The following is a 27,152-nucleotide window of genomic DNA, read 5'->3' on the forward strand; positions in this document are numbered from 1 at the left end:
CACCACTGCCCCCTTTTATTTATTTATATATATATATATATATATATATAGGCCTTGGAGGATCTCTCTGTGTATATATATATATATATATACACAGAGAGAGAGAGAGAGAGAGAGAGAGAGAGAGCCTTTATTATTGAAAATTGAAGAACCTGGAAGTGTGGTTGCCTGCTGTGTGACGTAATAGTAACGTCATCTGTAACGGTATTATATAAAGCAACACTGCATCAATGTATGGCTGTCAGCTTTTATTGTTGTTTTAATTAATTAATTAATTTATTTATTTTTTGCATATACTGTTTATAACGGATCATAAAATCATGAATGTGAATCATGGACTTTTATTTAATTTGAAATGGTTAGTGATGTTGTTACTAACAAAGAGGTGCAAAAACTCAGTTTGGCTCTATTGCCTCTCATTATGCTGGTCCTGATTAGAGATGATTATAGGACTTTTTAACAATGCATCAAGATTTAGCATGAGCAGTAAACACCTGCTGGTAGATGCTGTAACTACATCATTCTGTTGCCAAAAAGCATTTTTCTTCAATGACAGCAATTCAAAATTATCTATATATTCTGACAAAATAAATTTTTTTGCAAGCAACATATAAGTTGCAAATATTTTATTATATTAAATTCTTGTGGTGACATCAGCCAATCAAAGTTGTTATAGTGGCATTCTCATGCGGATCCACAGTGATTAGTCACATGGCATTTACAGCTCAGGTGATTGGCTGCAGAACTGAGTGGCTATGTGACTAAGCAAAAATGGCAGATCTCAAATCATGTACTTCATTGAGATGAATTTGAAGGCTAACAGATAGCTCTCTTCAAGTATTGTAGACCTTCTTGCTTATGACCCATGGACAAGTACAGACACAAGGAATATGAAAGGTTTTTATTTTACTTTTGAGTTACAGGTGATTTGGGACAGAGACATGAATCAAGAATCTTCGGAATGGAAGAGTAACAAGCTAGTCCTTCTGTCTCTCCAAGAAAACAAGTGGGAGGTATGGAGAGAGAAAGTGATGCTCTATTATAGAGGCATGCCTTCTCTTTTAATATCTCCCCTTCTTTTTTTATTTATTTAATTTTTTAACGGAAATTTACTGGCAGACAGAAAGGATTTATTGTGATTTGATTATTTTTGATTAGTTTAATTAAATATAATCCCATGTGCTCCATGCAACTCACATTTAGACTATCCAAACTCCAACGGTCCTCCAGTTTAGCATTTAAGTCTTTCTTTAAAAACAACAGATGGACTATGGGAAGAACGAAAATGCGGGTGCGCCGTGAAGCAGCAGTAATGACAGTTGGTGACGTGGTAATGAGGTAGAGATGAATGACGGTAGACGGAGTGATTTTATTCCTCCTCTTTCTCCTCTCCATGTGTGATGACGTAGCAGATGTTCTTGTAGTCTACGTTGCCAGCCACATCTGGAGGGAAGGCAGCCCAGAGGTTGGTCATCTAGAAAAAAATAAGAAAGAAAAAAATTAGAGGATCTCAAAACATTGGTCCATTAAACAACAAAGGTAGAATCATTCAACAACAACTAACCTCCTCAGCGGTAAACCTGTCGCACTGGGTGGTCAGGAGCTCCTCAAGGCTAGAAAAGATTTGAAATAAATACATAATTCAATCAAAATCGCCCATTCCCACAAAGTTCTAAGAGCTTTATGAAAGTTTAAAGTTCTATAAGGATGTGGCAGATGTTAGGGAATTTTCTGTGGAGGCTGAAATGTAAATCAACATTGATCAAAACAATAAAAAATAGGTTAAGTGGGTAACACTTTGCACTGGAGTTCCCTTTGTTAAAGGTTTCATTAATGGCTGATAAAGCATTTACATATGCATTATAAATCATTGATATGCGGTTATAACAACACAAATAATAAGTTTCATGCAATACTTGCCAAACAGTGAACATTTTAACTTTCATGTTATGAATGCTTAATAAATACACTTATTCACACTTATATTTTATAAAAAAAAATAATTTATGTCGCAATGCAGCAAAATCAGGCTATTATAGTGAGATTAAAAAGTCATTTTGATACAGTTCGCTTTGTGTTTATTAATGACATTTTATTAATGCTTAATAAATACACTTTTTTATACTTTAATCAAAATGGCCAATGTTACGTCCTTGTGCCATGTTCATTTATGCTTTATATTACAATGCAGCAAAATTAGAGGGATTATGGTGGGATTATGTCATTGTGTTTTTATTCATTACAGCAGTGGTTCTCAAAGGGTGGGGCGTAAAGGTATTGTAAGGGGGGCGCGGAAGACTGACCCATCCTCAAATCTCATTCACTTTCACACATTTACAAAAATAGTGACAATACACACAAGAAACAATGTGCACAATTTATTTTCCTCTGCCTTTTCTCATGCCTTGTTTAAACTCTCACCTGGCACCGCAACGAGTCCTGCGCCCGCAGCTCTCGACAGCATTCATGGATGGTGTCAGGTGTGCTGCACTAATGTTAACAAGTCATTCTCACGTGCGCGCCACTTTCAAATGGATTAAAAGGTGAATTAACACTTAAATTTTGGTCTGTTCCTCTCACAGCACTATCATATGACTTCAGGAGAATTTAAATCTACAGCATGAATGTTATGGAACATTTAATGTGCTTTGATGTGTGATTTTGGAGATTGGACAGCCACAAACACGATCCTCTCATCCCTCAATCTTGTGTTTCACAGAAGAAAAAAGTCATACTGCTTTTGAATGATGTAAGTGAATAAATGATGGCAGATAGGTCAGTTTTTATTGGCAGATAAACCACCAGAGTCGTCTGGATTACTTTTATTCTGCCCTTATGTGGATTTTGGAGCTTCAACATTTTGCCACCCATTACATGCATTGTATGGAACTACAGAGCTGACATAATCTTCTAAAAATCTTTGTTTGTGTTCTTCAGATGAAAGAAAGTCATCCACATCTGGGATGACATGAGGGTGAGTAAATGATGAGAGATTTTTCATTTCTGGGTTAACTAACCCTTTAAGATTTTAAGTGTTAATAACTCAACTATGCAGTATAGAACTGAAGCATTGGGGAATAACCATAACCCCTTGCGCTTCAATTATTTATTTACATTTCCTTGATCAAAGGGAACTTATGGGGGCATTTACTGTAAAATAGTTGTTATTAAGAATTCATAGAGGTTTTAGTTTTTTGTAGAATTAATTAAGTTGTTTTGTTGCAAATGGCTGCTTCATGTAATGTCACCATTAGGGTGACCACTTTGGTCAATTTGGACACTGTTAACAATATTTCAGTTCACCTTGTGCATGTGCAACTGAAGTACAGACATATATGCATTTCAGTGGAGAATGAAGTTATAAACTTCTTTTCTTGTGCTGTGTTATGGTACGAACAAATTGGAGTCAGTTCAACTAAAATTATTAAGTAGAAATAACAATATTTATATAGCAAATCTGAGTTAAGTTTTAACCCTAACCTAACCCTAAATAACCCTAACCCTTTATTCTATATGAACACCAAGTTAGTGCACTTAATTACACAAGTTTTGAAGACACCATTCCTCAATTCAACTGAGGGAACAAGTGTACTCAATCAATTAAATACTGTCAACTTATTAGGTTTTTCAGTGTAACAAAGCTACTGATACTCTCTCAACAACTGTGCATAACCCGTATATTCTGTGGATTTATTTCTATTGTGAAAAATGCACTTCAGCACAGCTCCTTCCACAACAAACCACAAGCATTTCATTTTGACTAATTATATATATTGGTCCCTACATTCTTTAAGGAAGAACCTTTGTAAGAACTTTGTAGGGACAATGCTTACCTGTACATAAGGGAATACTACAGCAGCAAATGGGAAATACTTAGGTGTTTTCATGCAACCCATTATTCACTCAGAGTATCCTTGAAATGATTAATTTAGGGGTTTTCTTAACTTAAGGGGTTTGTTGCAAATGGGCACAAGATACTTACAATTCCTTCTTGATGGCGCCGGTACCCTCAGGATCCAGGACTTTGAAAGCGCTCACAATAACATCCTCAGGATCAGCACCTGAAAGAAGAGTTGGGGGAGATCTTTCAATGTTAATATTGTTCATGTTTGATAAGATGTTAATGCTACATATAAACGAAAATGTGTGTGATTGCAAGAATAAATAAAGTCCATCTTGCCCTTCAGCTTCTCTCCAAACATGGTGAGGAAGACGGTGAAGTTGATGGGGCCGCTGGCTTCTTTGACCATGGCTTCCAGCTCCTCATTCTTCACGTTCAACTGACCCATGGAGGCCAGCACGTCTCTCAGATCGTCCTTGCTGATAATACCATCCCTGTTCTGGTCAATGATTGTGAAAGCCTGTTTGTTTTGGAAAGGGAAAACCCATTAATACCAATTCATGTTGCATTATGAGCAGAGCAGACATCAATCATGTGTACATCTTATTTTAATGGGGTGCAGAGTGCGGCTATGAATATCAACATATTATTGAGTAATAAGTAACTAGAGACATAATTAATGTGTGACTTATTTAAGTGACTGTTAATTGTATCGGAAGTCTCCAAAAAAACACAAGACATCTCTGCGCAAATGAAGACAAGCTAATCTTTCAAAGTTCTGAAATGTGTTTTCGTTTCAGGCATCAGGTCTTAAAGTTCTTCTGCAGAACGTCCCTGAAACTGGAGATGACATCTGAGAGCCAGAAGTATCTTGGCAGCTGCTGGCCACTTGTGTTTCTAAGCTGTTAAAATGGTCACAGAATGTACGACAAGACTTGGGGGATATTTAAGGAGGGGATTGGTTACGTTTGCAACCCCCAACTTATGTTTCTGACCCTCTTCATACCACTACCCTAAATTCGGCATACAATGGCTGTGTAAATTACAACATGTTGCAGGGTAATTTCTGTTTGATAATTCCAGAATTATCGGTGACACTTGACAATAAGGTTATATTTGTTAACGATAGTTAATTACATTAGTTAACATGAACTAACAATAAACAATACTTTTACAGCCCTTATTAATCTTGGCTAATGGCAATTTCAATGCATACTAAATACATTTTTAAAATTAAAAGTTGTATTAGCATAAGTTCATGCATCTTACATTAATTAACAGTGAACAATTAACAATAGTAAGAGTAATAGATGCTGTTAAAAAAGCATTGCTCATTGTTAGTTCATGATACCTATTGCGTTTACTAATGTGAACAAATATAACCTTATTTTAGTGTTACTGAATTCTCAATAAAAGCCGCAAAGGTGTTGATGAAAGCATTTCACATTTTTCTAAGAAATTCTCAGCTAATCTGTGTTTCAAATTTAATTCTAAGTTTCTCTGAATTTTTTAAAAGATAGTTTAGAATTTCTCAACACTGCAAGTTGTTTTAACAACTTGTATGTTACACTTTGTTGAGTATTCCAGTTGTGTTATCTGAAAACATACCTGAAATCTGAGTTTTTCTAATGTTTTTCATGCTCATTCTAATTTTTATAAAGAACTTTAAAAACTTCCTTTAAAAAATGCTCAGAAAATTGTAAAATAATAATACAAATAATAACAATTTCAACATGTTTTACAAACTCTTGACCATGATATGATGTCTAACATGCCTTGCTTCAACTTTAATGACTAGTCCTTTAATTAAAATTAAAGGGTAACTAAAATCCGTCCCATTAAGTTTTTATTTATTGCTGGCTTTTTATGGCTTTCATTTGGCATTTCAAAATGTATAAAGGAAGCAAATTTTATATTCCAAAGTACCAAATTTGATTATTGCTTAAAGGAATATTCCAGGTTCAACACAAGTTAAGCTCAATCAACAGCATTTGTGGCATAATGTTGATTACAACATAAAATAATTTTGACTCAATTCTCCATTTCTTCTTCAATAAAAGCTAAAATCTGCATTCCAGTGAGGCACTTAAAATGGAAGTGAATGGGGGCCAATTCATAAACATTAAAATACTCACTGTTTAAAAAGTTTAGACACAAGATGTAAACAATATGAGTGTTACTAACCTTTTATGTTTAAAGATATATCCAATTTTACTACATTGTTGTAAATTTTACATATGATGGTGTAACACCTTAAACCCTTTAATCCCATTAATGTAGTAGTCTGCCGCAAAAACACTGATTTAAACAAATGTACAGCTCAAATAATACACAAGTTTTAACAGAAGAATTAATGTAAGTGCTTTTATAAAATTATAAGCTTCAAATGTCTGCCTTTAAACCCTCCAAAAATTGTCCCCATTGACTTACATTGTAAGTGTCTCACTGTAACCTCCATTTTTGCTTTTATAAAGAAATCGAGTCGGAATTGATTTTTGTGGTAAATCAACATTATGCCACAAATGCTGTCGATTGAGCTTAACTTGTGTAGCTAAAATGGTAGAACATGGTGCTGGCAATACTAATTAAATAAATGAATACATGCAAATGTGTTGAATTTACATTACCAAAGGCAAAAAAAGTGTTAATTTTCTAACATTTTCCAGAAATGTAATATGTTTGTGTCAACGTGATGTAGAACATTGTGAAAGCAGCAAACCTCCTTGTACTCCTGGATCTGGCTCTGCTCAAACATGGAGAACACGTTGGAGCTGCCGCCCTCTGCCTGCTGCCTCCTCTTGGCTTTCTTGGGTGCCTAAAGACAAACACATATACAGTGAGTAAACACATGCATCAACAACATCCTTAAATGAGCTGAATAATGCACACTTGTACTGAGCCTGCATTGATGAACAGATTACCTGAAACAAAAACAAAATACTGACTTGAATATTTTGCTGCTCAATATTCCACAGCAATAAACATCATCAAATGCCATTTTGGCCTATTTTCCAATGAAAATCTATCGTTCCTGTTGCAGATTACCAGTGACCATAGAAAGAAAAGGTTTTTTTTTGTCTTGTTTGGTTTGGTGGTTGGACATTGAGGAACTGATACTCTGAGCTCTCTATATCAGATGCTTTCAAGGAAACATGTCTAGTACACCTCAACGTCTTACCCTTGCCAAATTTATATCTATGAACATAGTGGCATGTTAGTAAGCGCAGTAGCAATCTATCTATCTGACAGTGATTCTATTTCACTGATTTATCATGAAATTTGAAAAATCTATCTATCTATCTATCTATCTATCAAGAATGGAGTTTAAATGTTTTGAGGAAAGTCTCCTGAGAAACACTCACCATCTCTCAAGGTTTTTTGGGGTTGGTCAAAAGAGGAGAAGCGTAGACCACGGCGATGTGACTGACATGTTTGTAGTGCCCTTGTGGGGTCTTATATATGGGGCTGTGTGTGCTAACTTTAGCCCAAAGTTCAGGTTTGGCAGGGAAAGAGAGTGCTGGTGAAAGTGAAAAACAGGAGTATGGAGAGCTTCGGGTGTCACCATTCGCTCCTGAGCCAAAATAGAGTTTGCACGCTTTGGAATGAGGTGAATTCTGTCTAGTAATTTTGGCCATAGTTTGGTTTGCCTTGTGGACAAATATGGCAAAGCCAAGGAGAGTGTTGCTGGCTTGACTGTAGGACTCCGTTTCTTCTCATCTCAAAGTTACATTCATCTACTGGACGTTTGTTGGCCATATGTAGCTTTATGCAAATGTTTGTATTTATATGGACACTGTCTGTACTCCAGAAGAGAACATTTCAAAACAAACAATAGCATCATTCAAACAATATCACAGTATCAAGCAAAGTTAATATTCAAAACCTATTACTATAATAAGAAACATATCAATATTAGTTTTATGAGTCAAAGCTGGCTGTAACCAAGAAATGTAAAGAGGAACCCTGATTCAGCTCAGAAACAGACAAGTGTCTGGTCTACATGATGACACAACAATAAGCTGTTGAACACTGATCTGCTTAAGATAATGTGTCTTTATTATATATTATTATAACCAAAAGAAATAACTAAAGGCATTGTTTAGGGCATAATATACTGTAAATGTATTTTGTCAATGGTACTTAATATTTGCAAAAATATATTTCCAGGGAATTTCTATATATATTTTGTTTGAACTTTCAAATTTTATGATATGTTTAAAAATGTTCTTGGGCAATTTAATACATTTCCAATATCATAATACACTGTAGGTAAATCACTTTGGATTAAAGAAATGTAATGTGTAAATGTAGATACAGTGTGGTGACAATGCATCAGAAACACACTGGGAAAAGCAACTATTCTTTCTGAAAAGCCAATATTTATGTTCATATTTATAAGCCTAGTTTTACGATTTACACATTTCAATTTCACAAGAAATTTACATAAAATTGTGTAATCTTTAACAAAATGTAATTAATAAAACTTTAAAAATCAATTTTATTAAATTTTCTTAAAGATTCATACTCAATTCACTTTAATAGAAATATGTTATGACATTTTTTTTTTTTTTTTTGCTACATGCTATATATATAGATAGGTAGATAGATAGATAGATAGATAGATAGATAGATAAATAGATATGAGGAAAAATAAACTTTTTTCATAATACATTCATATAAATATATTTTAAAATATATACTAGCAATATGATATTTTTTTGAAGCCTAGGCCATTTTGAAGATACATCAAAACTTTTTTAAATGATTAGCTTAAAAACTGCACAACACTTGTGATTTTCTTGTGTATTCCTTGCAAGTCACTTTGGATAAAAGCACCTGCTAAATGAAGAAATGTTAAACATGTAAATGCAAAGGTGTGTTTTTATGTAGATCAGTTTGAAGGGAAGGAACATTTGATGACTAAACAGACTTTTCAAGCAGTAAATCTCTATGTTGGAGAGCGTATTGACCCTCTGTAAAGACCAAACCAGTGTTCTGCTGCCCACCCGCTCAACACCATATATGCGACTCAAAGCTGCTCGTTCATCACGAGACCAACACTGAAGCTAAAATACAGGGATGTTGAAACTTTATCTCTGCGGGAGGCTTGAGAGCTAAACTCACTCTGTATTTATCAGTGATTACCTGCCTCAAGTTGCTTGCTGAGGACCAATAAGAAAGATCTATCACAAACAAGATCTCTTTAATGTCTCAATTGTTTTTCTTGAGAATGGAGAACAAATTGACTTCTGCTAAGTCTTCTGCTTCTCTGATATTTCATCGGAAAATGACACCATTTATCTCACGTCTCCCCTAGAGTTTCAGAAGAGATCTCAACAATTTTCAAGCTACCCAAGTTTGTAATCAATGGTCTCAATCTGAACTCAAAATTCTTCCAAGACCAAAACAAACAACAACAAACAAATCCTGTTCTTAATCAGTATTTTTGGGTAGAGAGAATCAATTGCATGGCTGTAATTTTATGAAACTGGATTCTTGAAATTATTGAGGAGGTGAGAAAAGAGACACAGACAGAGTTTGAGGATCACTGCAAGTACATAAAGAGAGACAGCTGCTGACCAAAATAACCCAACATCCCCCAATTTACCCACACACCAATCTGAACAAATGAACCGATCCCAAGTGTGGGATCCTCCTGTTTCTCTCCAGCATAACTATCCAACAACACACACACACACACACACACACACACACTTTCACTAATGTCTGCTGTGTTCTGCCCTGTAAGCGCATGACCTCTTCACCCCCATCACCTGTGACCCCGTCACTGGGTCATCCAGCACTGACTCTTTCTTCATGTACCACCTATTAAAGTCAACTAACCCAAGATCAAAGGACAGATTGTTGTACTTTTACATCATGCAATACTTCACTATGCTCATTATTTGCCAGTTACTTAAAATAACATACATCTTTAATAATTAATGAGACTGGATTCATGCATTTTTCTTAAATGCATTTAACAAAAAACAAAACAAACAAAAAAAAAAAAACATTGTCTTACTGAGTATGTTTGTCTTTTTTTTTTTCAGGAAAAATATCTAAACATCCTTAAATCAAGAAAAAAAAAAGAAAAAAAAATACTTGAGAAGCAGAACGGCATAATCTATTAAGGGCTCTCTTGTTGTGATCCCACTAAGTGCAGCGCAACACCTTATCTCATTTCTGTGCTTGTGTAAAGCGCAAGTGGGCGTGGGTGGGAGTGTTTGCGCTATCTGTGGGTGTATGCGTGCAAACTGTGGGTGTATTGTGTGTTAATGAAGTTGCCAATTTGCTATTTCCTGAGAAATTAAATGTTTCAGGACCACGTCTATTTTCAGCGCAAAGTCTAAATTCAGTTCCTGCATTTGCAGTTTGGAAATTCCACCAGCAGGTGGCAATAAAGTTCATGTCCAAACTTTGAAAATTTAGTTGAACATCAAATTATGTCCCTTACAATCACTGTTGTAGCTGTTTTATGAAACAAAATTTTTGCACTATAAATTGTTCTCTCTGCCCAGTAGGTGGTGATATGCATGAAGAATGCGAATCGCTCAAAACAAAAGAAGTATGTGAAAGTGAAAGTGGAGATTTATAGTAAAAAAGGACTTAAACATTCATCAGTTTCTCACCCACACCTATCATATCGCTTCTGAAGACATGGATTTAACCACTGGAGTCATATGGATTACTTTTATGCTGCCTTTATGTGATTTTGGAGCTTCAAAATTTTGGTCACCATTCACTTGTATTGTATGGACCTACAGAGCTGAAATATTCTTCTTAAAATCTACATTTGTGTTCATCAGAATAAAGAAAGTCTTACACATCTGGGATGGCATGAGGGTGAGTAAATGAGAGAATTTTCATTTTTGGGTGAACTAACCCTTTAAACGGACTGTACTTCTATCCTTCACAGCCTCATTGTCATATTTCGCTTTTGAGGTAGAACTAATCACTATATTTGCCAGTGTCTTTCAGGTTAGTGGCATCAAATCTTTAAAAGATACTAAATGCAGAAATTTTGAGTATGAGTTTTATTTTAGGTGCTTTAGTGTCAAGCAGATACCCACAAGCCGAGCCAGTTGCCTATGAAATAATCAGTACTTATTATTTTGGGACGGACAGAAATTATTATTACTGTTTTCTACTGTATTGTACTGTACGAAAAATTCTGTCTTCATGTACACACCCTCCTGTTTTAACACACTTTCTTCAGTAGAACAGAAAAGTAGATATTTAGCAGAATGTCTTAGCTGCTCTTTTCCAAACAAAGAAAGTGAAAGGGGACTGCGTGGGGCTACCAAGTTCCAAAAATGACACAAAAAAAGGACTATAAAGGACAATCAAATTGTCATAAAAAATTCCAGGTCTTCTGAAGACATACGATAGCTTTGTGTGAGGAACACACCAAAATGTAAATCGCTATTCACTGAACATCTTCCATTCTGCTACTGCTCTCAAATCTCATTTGCACTTGTGCATATTTAAAGATACATCACAACAGATTTGATGTCAGTGACATAAAACTCAATTGGTTCATTGGGTTCATTGTCATATTTCGCATCAACTCAAATACAGTGGCTACCCTAATAAAGGTTTATGCATCTACAGTATTAAACACAGCATGAGATTATGCTTGTAATGAGTGTTAAAATGTTCATTATTTGCACAGATCTCCCAAAACACATGCTTTCATTGCACTCTAAGATCCTAATACGGATTAAACAGTAAAATATGGGTCTTGAGTGCTTCAACAATACTTTGTCACTAAAAAAGTAACAATGAAAATAAACATGTTTTTGTCCATGACAATCCCTCTTTAGGCATATGATTCAATCTCGCAGGCACCTTTCCTTTTTGCATTCATCCTAAATCTATTAATTTCCCCTCTATTGTCTCTCCCTTTCTCTTCTTCTTCCAATCAGCTATCAGTTTTCTCACTTCCTTCCCGTAAGATTCATGCAGTTTGCTGAAATCATTTGTGAGATCAGACTGCTCCCCTAGAGGAGGGGCTGGGGCATTGTCGGGCATCACATAAGTGTGTCTCATCGGCCAAAGCTTGGATGATTTCTTGTTGGCTGTCTTGTTGGTTGTGGGTGGGGCCTGTAGCAGGTTGTTGCTGGATGTTGCAGGTTGTCCTGATGCGCTCTGTGTGTAGAACACTGATCCAGATTTCTGTGAATGAGCCATGCTTTCTGCTGTTACAGAGAAGCAGTCCACTGCTTCAACACCTGCCGCCTTGGCTGCCTCTACAGAACGATATGCAAGACAATTGAATCTTAGTCCTTAAAAATCAATATGTTTACATGCAATTTAAAAGTTTGAATTTTAATCAGATTAAAACAATAATTCTTCTTTTAAAAATGTAATGTCTGACTGAAATCGAAGTCGGACTAACAGACCTAGATAATGCGATTGCAACTCATCTGCGTTGTGCATATGCATGCTGCGAAAGACAGGTGACACGCGACTAGGGTTGCCATCACCAACTGTCCCGTATTTATTTATCCCCTTTATTAAATCCATACGGACGCAGTTTGTCCTGTATTTCAGCGATTCAAACCCAAACAGCTGATGTTTCAGTAGGCTATCTGTTTGCATTCCGATCATTTTCACCAAGACAAAATCATTTTTGTGTGTGTTTTTAAGCAAATTAAAAAAATGGACAAGCTGTAAAAAACGGTAAAGAAATGGCTTAACGTGCTTAATTATACAAAAGAAAGTCATTTTAGAAAGTAAGTGAACTGCAAAATAAAATGGATTTGGCATAGAAAGTTGGCAACCCTTATAGTTATGTGTATTTAACCCAGCGTATTTGACGTCCTTCCTTTAAATATTTGATTAAGCATTGTGCCATTTCTGAATACTTTGACAGATGAAGGCTGCAGCTCGATTTCAACTGTGCATGCTAATATACTGAATGTCATGCTAGCTCTGTTCTAAAACCTAGTGAGCTGCCTATGGAAGCAGCATTTTAACTCCCAACATGAAGTCCAAAAGGCAGGCAACTTGATTTTCCTGGCAAATCTTTGGCCCCATACACACTGCCAGCAACAAGCAGCGAATGAGACATGTAATCTCATTAGTTTTAAATTAAAGCCAGTGCTGGGTAGGAGCTGATTACATGTAATCTGGATTATGTAATCAAATTACAAAAAATAGTACTTGTATTTAGAGTAAATTACATATTACAATACTTATAATCAGATTACAGTTACTTTTGTATGGATTACGTGATTACAAGTTAATCAGAAAATGGCAGAAAATCTTTTATAATTTATTGGTTCCCTTAATTCTTCTTTTTTTTATTTAATTCTAAATCAGCCTCTTTTGAGTGTTTTTGGAAGAGAAGGGGAGTGTTGGTGAATTTCACACACAGACCTGATACAAGCCAATGGCCAGGTAGCTATAATTACACTAAAGATGGAGCGTTTGACTCCTGGATTTACAAAAATCATTTAACTTTTAAAGAGATACAGGGAAAAAACATTGCAGTGCAATGTAAACTCTACCTTCCAAAAGGTAATATCCTGTCTACTTCTGTGTCAGATCTAAAGAAGCATTATGTTGGAGGTGTGCTTGCATGTTTTCTTAACTTATCATTGCATATCTAACCAACTCCTGACAAATACATTTTATTTATTATTTGAATTATCCTGTGTGACATATAACAATGTGTCACTATGTATTTGGAAAGGTTTTGTCCATCAAACTTTACACACACATTAACGCAGTAAAGTTAGTTTTAGTTTCGTAAATTGCTTTTGTACTCAGCTTCAAAATTGTAAATGAAGGTTTTTTTGTGACAATGATTCACAAATATAACTGGTCTGATCTTTTACCTCAAATAGTTGGCATTTGCAAAGCCGAAATTGCTGGAGTAAGACCACATTTGTTAAAGTGAAAGTGGAGATTTACAGTAAAAAAATACTTAAATATTGATCTGTTTCTCACTCAAACCTATCATAATGCTTCTCAAGACATGGATTAAACCACTAGAGTCATATGGATTATTTTTATACTGCATTTATATGATTCTTGGCCTACAGAGCTGAAATATTCTTCTAAAAATCATAATTTGTGTTCTGCAGAAGAAAGAAAGTCAAACACATCTGGGATGGCATGAGGGTGAGTAAATGATGAGAGAATGTTAATTTTTGAGTGAACTACTCCTTTAAACAAGCCCCGGATAACTTGTCCATAATTCTAGAAACTCTTCAATAAAAAACGTCCTAGTTACTTGCGTAACCTCCGTTCCCTGATGGAGGGAATGAAACGTTGTGTCGATGTAGTGACACTAGGGGTCACTCTTGGGAGCCCGAGATACCTCTGGTCTTTGATAAAAGGCCAATGAAAATTGGCGAGTGGTATTTGCAAGCCACTGCCCCGGACATACGGGTATAAAAGGAGCTGGTATGCAACCACTCATTCAGGTTTTAAGCTGAGGATCCGAGACAAGGTCCGGCCATTTCAGCGGGTAGTTCAGCATTGTGGCAGGAGGGACACAACTTCTCATTCCCTCCATCAGGGAACGGAGGTTACGCAAGTAACCAGGATGTTCCCTATCTGTCACTCACTCGACGTTGTGTCGATGTAGTGACACTAGGGGTCCCAATACAAAACGCTACAACTGGCTGAACTGTGTTACATGAACTGGCGGTGTGTGATGGGCAGACCACAGTGTGCCTCGTAGCCAGCGCACCAAGCCGACACGTAACCTCCCCCAACATAGTTATGAGTGTCGAATGGCCCTTTGGGGACAAGTCGACTACGCAAGACATAGAGACAGGCTAACCCAGTCGTGGCCTCTTTTCCCCTTCTTTTTTTCCACTCCCTAAAAAAGAAGGGGGATTATCCGACTGGGCCGCCAGGTCTAGTCGGTGGTTGTCCCTCCCAAGGGGAGGACACCGCGGAGACCACACCTCGCCCAAAGAGAGGGGGGGATATTTAAGTGGAAAAAATACATCACATGGTCTTGATGACCATGTGGAGAGTCTCAAGGTAGATACTACCCAATGGGGGAGGAGTTACTACAAACATAGAGACTGGGGCAGAGGGGCTCTGCCCAAGGAAGACGCCTTTAGCCAACAGGGAAACGAATTAGCGGAAGATATAGATCGCATGGGGTTACCTTACAGGGAACCGCCACATGCAGAGCACCTACCCCAGAACAGGGCTCTTAGTTAGAACATGTACTGGGCCGGCAGTGAGTCTCTCCAAAAACTCGACTGCCACAGGGCTCGGAGGAAGTCAACCAGGGAACATAGTTTGTGAACACTACTGGGAATTAATGGCGCACGTCTTCAGCTCAAAAGAGGTGGAAGGCGCTATGAACAAGCAATACACTTGGCTGGCTATCCTGGGCTTATCCGCTTGTATTGCATGCCACTACCTGGGACGAAACCGGTTCCACCCGGAGGTTGTAGAACCTTGCAAAAGTGTTGGGTGTTGCCCAGCCTGCTGCTCTGCAAATGTCTGTTAGAGAGGCACCCCTGGCCAGGGCCCAGGAGGCCGCTACACCCCTGGTAGAATGGGCTTGTAGCCCTACCGGGGGCAGCATGTCCTGGGTGTGATATGCCATAGCTATGGTGTCAATGAGCCAGTGGGCAATCCTCTGCTTGGAGACAGCACTTCCTTTCCGCTGTGCACCGAAGCAGACAAAGAGCTGCTCAGAGTTTCTAAAGCTCTGCGTGCGATCCAAATAGATGCGTAAAGTGCGCACTGGACACAGCAATGACAGGGCTGTGTCTGCCTCCTCCTGGGGCAGCGCTCGCAGGTTCACCACCTGATCCCGAAAAGGGGTCGTGGGAACCTTGGGCACATAGCCCAGTCGGGGTCTCAGAATCACATGAGAGTAGCCCGGACCGAACTCCAGGCACGTTTTGCTGACAGACAACGCTTGCAGGTCTCCTACCCTCTTGATGGAAGTGAGCGCAGTCAGGAGGGCAGTCTTCAAGGAGAATGCCTTAAGCTCAGCTGACTACAAAGGCTCAAAGGGGGCTCTCTGTAGATCCTGAAGAACTACAGAGAGGTCCCATGAGGGAACGAGGCGCAGTCTGGAGGGATTCAGCCTCCTGGCGCCTCTCAGGAACCTGACGATCAGGTCGTGCTTCCCTAAGGACTAACTGTCGACTGTGTCGTGGTGTGTTGCTATGGCAGCAACGTACACCTTCAAGGTGGAAGGGGACAGCCACCCTTCCAACCTCTCCTGCAGGAAGGAAAGCACTGATCTGACTGCACATCTCTGGGGGTCTTCCTGTCGGGAAGAACACCACTTAGCGAACAGACGCCACTTAAAGGCATACAGGCGCCTCGTAGAGGGGGCCCTAGCCTGAGTGATCATGTCTACCACCGTGGGTGGTAGACCGCTTAGGTCTTCCCAATCCCATCCAGGGGCCAAACATGGAGATTCCAGAGGTCTGGTCGTGGGTGCCAGATGGTGGCCTGTCCCTGAGAAAGAAGGTCCTTCCTCAGGGGAATTCGCTGGGGGGGGGCTGTCACGAGGAGCGTGAGGTCCGAGAACCACGTCTGGGAGGGCCAGTAGGGTGCTACCAGGGCGACCTGCTCCTCGTCCTCCCTGACCTTGCACAGGGTCTGTGCAAGTAGTCTCACTGGGGGAAACGCATACTTGCGCAGGCCAGGGGGCCAGCTGTGTGCCAGCGTGTCTATGCCAAGGGGGGCCTCGGACAGGGCGTACCAGAGTGAGCAGTGGGAGGAATCTTGGGAGGCGAACAGGTCCACCTGTGCCTGTCCGAATCGACTCCAAATCAGCTGGACCACCTGAGGGTGGAGTCTCCACTCTCCCCTGAGGGTAACCTGCCGTGACAGTGTGTCCGCTGTAGTGTTGAGGTTGCCCAGGATGTGAGTGACTCGCAGCGACTTGAAGTGCTGCTGACTCCAGAGGAGGAGACGGCAGGCAAGTTGTGACATACAACGAGAGCGCAGACCGCCTTGGCGGTTGACATATGCTACCGTTGCCGTGTTGTCTGTCCGAACTAACACGTGCTTGCCCTGGATCAACGGCCGAAACCTCCGCAGGGCGAGCAGAATTGCCAACAACTCGAGGCAGTTGATGTGCCAATGCAGTCACAGGCCCGTCCACAAGCCGGCGGCTGCATGCCCGTTGCAAACAGCGCCCCAGCCTGTTTTGGAGGCGTCTGTCGTGACCACGACACGCCTGGAGACCAGTTCTAGGGGAACACCTGCCCATAGAAACGAGAGGTCGTTCCAAGGGCTGAAAAGACGGTGACAGACCGGCGTGATGACCACACGATGTGTCCCGTGGCGCCATGCCCATATTGGGACTCGAGTCTGAAGCCAGTGCTGAAGCAGTCTCATATGCATCAACCTGAGCAGGGTGGCTACCACTGAGGATGCCATGTGCCCCAGGAGCCTCTGAAAAAGTTTCAGTGGAACCGCTGTTTTCTGTTTGAACGCCTTCAAACAGGCCAGCACCGACTGGACGTGCTCGTTCGTGAGGCGCGCTGTCAAAGAGACTGAGTCCAACTCCAAACCGAGGAAAGAGATGTTCTGAACCAGGAGGAGCTTGCTCTTTTCCCAGTTGACCCAAAGCCCTAGTCGGCTGAGGTGTGAGAGCACCAAGTCCCTGTGTGCGCACAACATGTCCCAAGAGTGAGCTAGGATTAGCCAGTCATCGAGACAGTTGAGAATGCGAATGCCCACTTCCCTTAACGGGGCAAGGGCTGCCTCTGCGACCTTCGTGAAGACACGAGGAGACAGGGACAGGCTGAAAGGGAGGACCTTGTACTGATACGCCTGACCCTCAAATGCATACTGCAGGAAGGGTCTGTGTCGAGGTAGGATCGAGATGTGGAAGTACACGTCCTTCAGGTCTACCGCCGCAAACCAATCTTGAAGCCGGACGCTCGCCAGAATGCGTTTTTGCGTCAGCATCTTGAACGGGAGTCTGTGTAAAGCCCGGTTCAGTACTCATAGGTCCAAGATTGGCCGCAACCCACCACCTTTTTTCGGTACGATGAAGTAGGGGCTGTAAAACCCCTTCTTCATCTCGGCCGGAGGGACAGGATCGATCACGCCCTTCCATAGGAGGGTAGCAATCTCCGCGCGCAAGGTAGCAGCGTTTTCGTCCTTCACCAAGGTGAAGTGGGTACCACTGAACCTGGGTGGGCACCTGGCTAACTGAATCGCGTAGCCGAGTCGGACGGTCCGGACCAGCCATCGTGATGGATTGGAAAGCGCAAGCCACGCATCCAAGTTCCGTGCAAGGGGGACCAAGGGGACAACGTCGTCGGACGTACCGGCAGGTGGGGCCTCGCGGCGGGGCGGAGCTCGAGGTGCCACACCACGTCATGGCTGTGCTGAGTATAGGGACATCGAAGCACTTACCTGGCTCCTTGTGACCACCCGGAACAGCCTGGAACGGGTGAGGAAGAGGCCTGTCCTCATAACCCGTGGAGACTGTCACATCGGGGGCGGCTGTGTGCCACAGCTGGGAAGACCACCGCTGGAGTGCCAATCCTGCAAGGAAAAACCCGTGGACGGTGGTCGTGATGACGACCATGCACACTGGGTATGTGACCCAGGGAAGAAGGAAACTGCTCTTTTGCTGAACTGTTGGGTACCGCAGCCACTTGGGCATGCGGCGAATTCAAACAAAAAGGCAACAAAAGATTCTCCACCCGACCCTCCACCAAGGGATGGAGTGGTCTTCTTACCAGCTCCAGGTGAGTGGGTTTCTTCGACCCTGGGTCGCCCGCGTCAGGGGCGCTTTGACGTCCGTAGAGGGATACCCGGCGATCACACTGGGGTCCCCAAATCGCCCCCAGTGCTAGCCGCGCTGGCCTCATACCCGTAGGTAGAAGGACCGAGGCGGGGAGCCGCTGGGGTGGCTTGCTTACTTACGAAAGCAAGCCACGACCGCAACGTTGCCATGGTCATGTTCTCGAACATGAACCATCCACGAACGTTGCCTCCACGTGGGTCGCGCCCAGACATGAAAGACAGCGATCATGACCATCCGAAATTGAGAGATAACGATCGCAACCAGGAATAACACACAATCGGAAAGGCATCTTTAAAAAGACGCATCTTTAAAAAGATATTCCGTGTGTGCCACTCTTTTAGAGAAATATACTCTTTTAGAGAATTAAACTCTTTCAGAAAATATACTCTCTTTTTTCTGCCGAAGCGCCCAGGGGTGTTCTCTGCAGTGCACCAGTGCAGAGGAGGGAGAAGCCGCTGAAATGCGCTGTCAGATCCAGCAGAGGTGAATGAACAGTAGAAATTCAGCTCAATGAGCATGTGACATCAAATAAACAAATGTTAGGTCAGAGGCAATCCAAAAGAAATCAGATAAAATACCTAAAAATGGTAATCTAAGAGATTACGCTACTAATTACAATTTTAGTCATGTAATTTGTAATCAGTACCAGATTAAACTTCCAAAGTAATCTACCCAACACTAATGAGAGCACAGCAACCTTGAGCGACAAAGACTGTTCGCGACAAAAAGTTGAAAAAAGTTGATCAAAGCAGACAAAGCGAGAGAAATGTTGACTTTATAATTAATTAAATAATCACTAGGTTTTGGAACAGACCTCATGTTTCGATATTGTTTTGTTCTTAGCAGAAATGGGTTCAATCATAACTAGCTAATAAATTTATTCCTTGTATTAAATATATTCCCAAAAATATTTCAAATATACAGGTATATACAGTATATATAGCCATCTAAAATCAATTAATAGCTGCCCTAAATCTCTCTCTTCTGCACACACACACACTGCATGGGCACATTTGGACTAAACATCACTTTGTGCGGGCCAAATATATATATTTTTTTTAATTCTTTAAACCCACAGAAAGTACACGTCACGGAAGGATACATTCACAACATTAAGCCAAAGAAACGTGTGATGCAGCAGTTTCCTTTAAGATCAAAGCACATGATTATGTTCTACTAAAAAGTGTAGAATTTTCAGGCAACAGGAAGTGGTGTAACCCCGAAATTTTACTGTGATCAAGCTTTTGGAAGGTTGCTACGACAAACGCTTTTGAGGTAGAACTAATCACTGAATTTGCCAGTGTCTTTCAGGTTAGTGGCATCAAATCTTTAAAAGATACTAAATGCAGAAATTTTGAGTATGAGTTTTATTTTAGGTGCTTTAGTGTCAAGCAGATACCCACAAGCCGAGCCAGTTGCCTATGAAATAATCAGTACTTATTATTTTGGGACGGACAGAAATTATTATTACTGTTTTCTACTGTATTGTACTGTACGAAAAATTCTGTCTTCATGTATACACCCTCCTGTTTTAACACACTTTCTTCAGTAGAACAGAAAAGTAGATATTTAGCAGAATGTCTTAGCTGCTCTTTTCCAAACAAAGAAAGTGAAAGGGGACTGCGTGGGGCTATCAAGTTCCAAAAATGACACAAAAAAAGGACTATAAAGGACAATCAAATTGTCATAAAAAATTCCAGGTCTTCTGAAGACATACGATAGCTTTGTGTGAGGAACACACCAAAATGTAAATCGTTATTCACTGAACATCTTCCATTCTGCCACGGCTCTCAAATCTCATTTGCACTTGAGCATATTTAAAGATACATCACAACAGATTTGATGTCAGTGACATGAAACTCAATTGGTTCATTGGTCTTGTGACAAGTCATAATGTGTTTGAATGTTCTGAACAGAATGCAAGTGCGACTGTGTACTTTTGTTGGATGGAAAATAGCAGCATGAGCATTATGCTGAACATCTCCTTTTGTAATCCAAGAAAGAGAGAAAGTCATATGGGTTTGAAACAACATGAGGGTGAGTAAATGTTGATAGAATTTTATTCCTTTCCTTTATTCCAGACCTGATCATATTTCCAGTTTGTAGATCTTCAAAGTGACTCTTACCCAGGTACTGCTGTCGTAGATCAGTGAGGAGGACACGGAGGAAACTGTGTCGAGCCGAGAGAAGGGCTTTAACCCAGCCCTTCTGACTCAACTCATCCCCTGCAGAGAACTTATAGGTGCGAAGACCAGGCTCACTGAACACGAGGGAAAAGGCGAACTGCTCGTCTGATTCACACAGCTGCACAGAGCAGCCCTCGAGAACGATCACGCCCAGCACGTCTCTGTCTGCTGGCCGATCGCGGTAGAACAGCAGGTTTCCTTTAAGAGTGAACCATCGCTTCTGATAGGACGTGTTCAGCTCACCCTGTGTGTGTCAAACCACAACAACTTGTGAAACACAAAGTTCATAGTGACAGCACGGCACTTCCTTACAACTACTTGACTTTTAAAACACCAGACTTTTCTTACGTTTAGATTAGTCTGTGCACTGACACTGATACAAGGTGTCGTACACATGTTTAAGTATAGCAACAGAGAAATCAGAATTATTGTACAGGTCACATTTCACCCCAAAATCAAAAGAAAAATGTATTATATTTTTGCATAAAGAAAATGAAGCCTATTTTAGGACCATAAAAATTGTTTCCGTTGTGACATTATTTTTATTAAAATAAGTACATTACCCCTATAATTCCCATTACTGTAATGTGTTCAGATGTTTTACTATTTATTTATTGTAGTTCTCCTTATTCTCAATGGTGATTCACATTAGATTCTATTAACTGTAAACAATTGTTTACTGTATTAACCTTTAAATGCATACCTCTGGTCTTTAGTGACACGGGACCTCATTCCACACCCTCATGCCACCTTTTTAGTATTCCTAAGCCTTTCTCTTATGAATAGTGAAACACAAAAAAATAATAAAATAAATAAATAAATAAAATGCCAATACAAAATATCAGAAAACCCCAATTCTAACTGCTTAATTACCAAAAGTGTAGAAGTCTACAGGGTCATTAGACCCGAGATATATAATAGTGTCATTAAATATCTTTGCGCTTCCATAAATCATGTTTCTATGATTATTTCATATCAATATAAGTTTACTAACACAGGACATCTTTTTCTTTGTTTATTACAAGACAAATGAGTACTATATTCATACAAATTACTACTGTATCATGTGAATTGTTTGTGCAGCAATAGTGAAATATCAGTGTCCCATATGTGTGTACACATGCTGTAAATTGTACATGCTATTGGTTTACTCAAGGTGGCATTGTTGTTTCAATCATTGACTTAATTTGCATTTGACATAGCTATATTATTGAACAAAGAAGCAACGTGGAAGTAAACTATAGCAAGTACAAGTAAGTTTTACTTGTATTTAGACTCAATAAGTGCCTGAGCAAATACATCTTTGCATTATCAAAATATAACAGAATATACTCTTTTCTGTTATTTTCTAATTGTCTTGAAAATGCTTTGAAAATTTGACACTATCTGGGCATTTTGTAGACCCATTAGTGATAGATTTCAAATCAAATCAAATCACTTTTATTGTCACACAGCCATATACACAAGTGCAATGGTGTGTGAAATTCTTGGGTGCAGTTCCGAGCAACATAGCAGTCGTGACAGTGATGAGACATATACCAATCTACAATAACATCAGATTTACACAACACAATTTAAACATCTGATATACACATAATTACACTCAACACAATATACAAATAATAACATTCAATGTACAGTATACAATACACACAATATAGAATACACATTATACAATAAAAAAGTATATATAGTATAAATAGAATGTACAGTAGGTTGTATTGTACTGTACTGACATTCAGGCTGTCAGTTGATAGTAAGTTATTATGAGAGAATATAATATAATAATAATATAATTTATGACAGTCCGGTGTGAGATATAAGAGTAAGAGTAATAAAGTGCAGTGCTGATGTATTTTGATGGTGAGAGATCAAGAGTTCAAAAGTCTGATTGCTTGGGGGAAGAAGCTATCATGAAGTCGGCTGGTGCGGGTCCTGATGCTGCAATACCGCCTGCCTGATGGTAGCAGTGAGAGCAGCCCATGGCTCGGGTGGCTGGAGTCACTGATGATCCTCCGAGCTTTTTTCACACACCGCCTGGTATATATGTCCTGGAGGGAGGGAAGCTCACCTCCGATGATGTGTCTGGCAGTTCGCACCACCCTTTGCAGTGCTTTGCGGTTGTGGGCGGTGCTATTGCCGTACCAGGCGGAGATGCAGCCAGTCAGGATGCTCTCTACAGTGCAGGTGTAGAACCGTGTGAGGATGTGGCGGTTCATTCCAAACTTCCTCAGCCGTCTCAGGAAGAAGAGGTGCTGATGAGCCTTCTTCACAACGGCTTCAGTGTGGATGGACCATGTGAGTTCCTCAGAGATGTGGACACCCAGGAACTTGAAGCTGCTGACTCTCTCCACTGGTGCTCCATTGATGGTGATGGGACTGTGTTCTCTGTCTTTTCTTCTGAAGTCCACCACAAGCTCCTTTGTCTTACTGACGTTGAGGGAGAGGTTGTGTTCCTGACACCAGTGTGTCAGAGTGTGCACCTCCTCTCTGTAGGCTGTTTCATCATTGTCAGCGATCAGAACTACCACTGTCGTATCATCAGCAAACTTAATGATAACATTGGAGCTGCGTGTTGCCACACAGTCATGTGTGTACAGGGAATACAGTAGTGGGCTGAGAACACAGCCCTGCGGGGCTCCAGTGTTGAGGGTCAGTGATGAGGAGATGTTGCTGCCTATTCTAACAACCTGGCGTCTGCTTGACAGGAAGTCCAGGATCCAGCTGCACAGTGAGCTGTTTAAGCCCAGAGCCCGGAGTTTCTCATCAAGCTTGGAGGGCACTATGGTGTTGAATGCTGAGCTGTAGTCTACAAACAACATTCTCACATAAGTGTTCTTTTTTCCAGGTGGGAGAGAGCAGTGTGTAGTGTAGATGCAATGGCATCATCAGTGGAGCGGTTGTTGCAGTATGCAAACTGCAATGGGTCCAGTGAGGGAGGCAGCACAGAGCAGATGTAATCTCTGATTAGTCTCTCAAAGCATTTGCTGATGATGGGGGTCAGAGCAACCGGACACCAGTCATTTAAGCAAGTTATTTTGGATTGCTTTGGCACAGGCACAATGGTGGACGTTTTAAAGCATGTGGGGACTACAGACAAAGAGAGGGAAAGGTTGAAAATGTCCATAAAAACACCAGCTAGTTGGTTCGCGCACGCTCTGATGACGTGGCCCGGAATGCCGTCTGGACCTGCGGCTTTGCGGATATTCACCCGTCGGAAGGATCGGGTTACATCCGCTACAGAGACGGAAAGTGAACTAACCTTTGTAGCTTCAGCCACGAGAGCTCTCTCCACGAGGGCCGTGTTATTTCCCTCAAAACGAGCATAAAAAGATTTATGTGTCAGGTTGCTTAAGATGCGAGGTGTGTAATGTTTGGCAAAACACCAATGCATTTAACGGTTAAAGGCAGTACAACAAAAACCACCATTATGTAAACATAATAATGTTTACTTTAAAAAAATAATTAACATATCATTATTCCTTTTCTGCTTTACAATAATGAGAATGTGATTTTTATGCATTACAATAATGAGAATTGCGCTTAGTTGTCAAGAAAATAATGCCATATTGCAAAAAACAAACAAACATATAACAACAACAACAAAACACCCTTACTGCTCCTTAAAATAGACTTAATTTTCCTTATGGAAAATATAATTCATTTCTATTCGTTGTTTTAGGGATGAAATTCCTTTACACATTTTATGAAAGTCATGAAAATACTGCGTATGACCTTCTTGTAGATGAATCCCTCTTTATCCACAGGTGAACTGCTCAACAGATACTGATGCAGAATTTTCCCATGGATCTTCATAACTCTACAGGACAACATGATGACAGTAATTAATTAACCATTTGTATTTATTTTGTATTCCATGAAAGAAAATCATGCAGGTTTGTAAAGGCATGAGGGTGAGTAAAGGATGACGTACATTTCCTTTTTGGGTGAACTATTCCATGAGTCCCACTTAAAAATATGAATATTATTCATTACATTAGTGGCATCTGCAAACAAATTATGCTAGAGCTTTTCTCAGAACTAACTTCACTTTGAATGAATTCAGTTTCCTTCAAATCCAGACAAGTGTCCCAACAGCAACCAGCAACAAAAAGTGTCCCAAGTACGTTTTGCTTACATTTTGAACAATAGGCTATACCTTTTTTGGTACAATTTGAAACCTAACGTATTTTATTTGTTTACTGTTTTGCTTGAAAAGTGTGCTTGTGATATTTTCCTTTAAAATTAATGCCACACTAGTTTGATATTTTTGTTATAGCAATGTAATGGCATTTAGACATTTTAAAGTGTGCAAATATTTGTATGGGGCAACTGTATATCAAAATCATTTCTTTGGTGCATAATTGATCCGTAGACTAACATCATAAAGAGCATAATAACACTTATCAGGAATGACCATCTTGGCTGGTTAATCTTTAACACGCTTTGTCATGCATTACATGTTCATTAATCATTAATAACCAGTTATGGACGCGCACATTTGCCCTCTATGACACAATATTCCGTATAAAAACTAACATTTACAAACACACAGACATGTAGTTTCTACATAGATATGTAGAATGTAGTTTTCATTTTGAAACGGACTTACCAGTGCTGATTTTAAGCAAAGCATCCACACTGCTTCCGCAACAAGTTTATTTTCACATCAGGCATCGAAAGCAGAAACAGATCGGGTTTCCAGGATTGATACAATATATTAGAGATTTGCAGCATGAACGGTTAAACAAACCCAAAATGAAACGCTGAAAGCGGGGGAAAACTTGATGCTATGATGTCGCTGCCTGCTGAACACACTTCCTGATACAGTTACAAGGTGAAACATCATCATCTATTCTGTAGCTGCAGAAAACTCCTCCCAGCTCGTCTCAAAATTACCTGCCTGTACTGTTTGGTATTCAAATGGTATTACTACGAAAGATAACATGGGGGAAAACATATATGATTTTGCAACATATTCTTACTTTTGCAGGCGGAAAATACAGTTGAAGTCAGAAGTTTACATACACTTAGGTTCATTAAAACTCATTTTTTAACTACTCCACAAATTTCATATTAGCAAACTATAGTTTTGGCAAGTCGTTTAGGACATCTACTTTGTGCATGACACAAGTAATTTTTCCAACAATTGTTTACAGACAGATTGTTTCACTTTTAATTGACTATATCACAATTCCAGTGGGTCAGAAGTTTACATACAAAGTTAACTGTGCCTTTAAGCAGCTTGGAAAATTCCAGAAAATTATGTCAAGCCTTTAGACAATTAGCTTCTGATATGAGGTGTACTGAATTGGAGTTGTACCTGTGGATGTATTTTAAGGCCTACCTTCAAACTCAGTGCCTCTTTGCTTGACATCATGGGAAATCAAAACAAATCAGCAAAGACCTCAGAAAAAAAAAATTGTGGACCTCCACAATTCTGGTTCTTCCTTGGGAGCAATTTCCAAACACCTGAAGGTACCACGTTCATCTGTACAAACAATAGTACGCAAGTATAAACACCATGGGAAACACGCAGCCATCAAACCGCTCAGGAAGGAGACGCATTCTGTCTCCTAGAGATGAATGTAGTTTGGTTTGAAAAGTGCAAATCAATCCCAGAACAACAGCAAAGGACCTTGTGAAGACGCTGGAGGAAACAGGCAGACAAGTATCTATATCCACAGTAAAACAAGTCCTATACAAACATAACCTGAAAAGCTGCTCAGCAAGGAAGAAGCCACTGCTCCAAAACCGCCATAAAAAAGCCAGACTACAGTTTGTAAGTGCACATGGGGACAAAGATCTTACTTTTTGGAGAAATGTCCTCTGGTCTAATGAAACAAAAATTGAACTGTTTGGCCATAATGACCATCGTTATGTTTGGAGGAAGAAGGGTGAGGCTTGCAAGCCGAAGAACACCATCTCAACCGTGAAGCATGGGGGTGGCAGCATCATGTTGTGGGGTGCTTTGCTGCAGGAGGGACTGGTGCACTTCACAAAATAGATGGCATCATGAGGAAGGAAAATTTTGTGGATATATTGAAGCAACATCTCAAGACATCAGCCAGGAAGTTAAAGCTTGGTCACAAATGGGTCTTCCAAATGGACAATGACCCCAAGAATACCTCCAATGTTGTGGCAAAATAGCTTAAGGACAGCAAAGTCAAGGTATTGGAGTGGCCATCACAAAGCCCTGACCTCAATCCGATAGAGAATTTGTGGACAGAACTGAAAAAAAGTGTATGAGCAAGGAGGCCTACAAACCTGACTCAGTTACACCAGTTCTGTCTGGAGGAATGGGCCAAAATTTTAGCAGATTATTGTGAGAAGCTTGTGGAAGGATACCCAAAAAGTT

The 27,152-nt window shown here is 40.1% G+C and overlaps 2 protein-coding genes and 1 long non-coding RNA gene across 7 annotated transcripts in view; 2 read left to right on the plus strand and 1 right to left on the minus strand.

The window, feature by feature from the left end:
• LOC127427119 (transforming growth factor beta-1-induced transcript 1 protein-like) overlaps positions 1-4,335 on the plus strand; it is a 54,259-nt gene extending 49,924 nt beyond the window's left edge. Inside the window, exons 12-14 of one of the 2 annotated variants that reach the window (XR_007894903.1) lie at positions 2,583-2,749; positions 2,938-2,974; positions 4,188-4,335. Coding sequence is in view for 1 of the 2 variants with exons in the window: in XM_051674507.1 (XP_051530467.1) it covers positions 2,583-2,624 (42 nt within the window). In the remaining variant the exon portion in view is untranslated. The other variant, XM_051674507.1, reaches the window with a different exon arrangement.
• Positions 887-25,626, minus strand: LOC127427144 (myosin regulatory light chain 2, skeletal muscle). Of its 4 annotated transcripts, XM_051674564.1 has the most exons (7): positions 25,407-25,626; positions 24,530-24,614; positions 6,561-6,656; positions 4,181-4,361; positions 3,983-4,061; positions 1,565-1,613; positions 887-1,474 (listed from the first exon to the last, which is right to left on the minus strand). In XM_051674564.1, the coding sequence occupies exons 2-7, from the start codon at positions 24,608-24,610 to the stop codon at positions 1,370-1,372; spliced, it is 591 nt and encodes a 196-aa protein (XP_051530524.1). In that variant the 5' UTR covers positions 24,611-24,614; positions 25,407-25,626; the 3' UTR covers positions 887-1,369. The 4 variants fall into 4 exon arrangements, with proteins under 4 accessions (XP_051530524.1, XP_051530525.1, XP_051530526.1 ...); XM_051674565.1 differs by lacking the exon at positions 24,530-24,614; XM_051674566.1 differs by lacking the exons at positions 24,530-24,614; positions 25,407-25,626 and adding an exon at positions 7,204-10,363.
• Positions 4,368-10,501, plus strand: LOC127427160 (uncharacterized). The gene is made up of 3 exons (XR_007894909.1): positions 4,368-4,900; positions 6,540-6,677; positions 10,363-10,501. It is a non-coding gene; the product is annotated as an uncharacterized LOC127427160 (long non-coding RNA).
• Positions 25,627-27,152: the final 1,526 nt, after the last annotated feature.

The sequence above is a fragment of the Myxocyprinus asiaticus genome, chromosome 36 (assembly GCF_019703515.2).
Source record: "Myxocyprinus asiaticus isolate MX2 ecotype Aquarium Trade chromosome 36, UBuf_Myxa_2, whole genome shotgun sequence".
NCBI lineage: Eukaryota > Metazoa > Chordata > Actinopteri > Cypriniformes > Catostomidae > Myxocyprinus > Myxocyprinus asiaticus.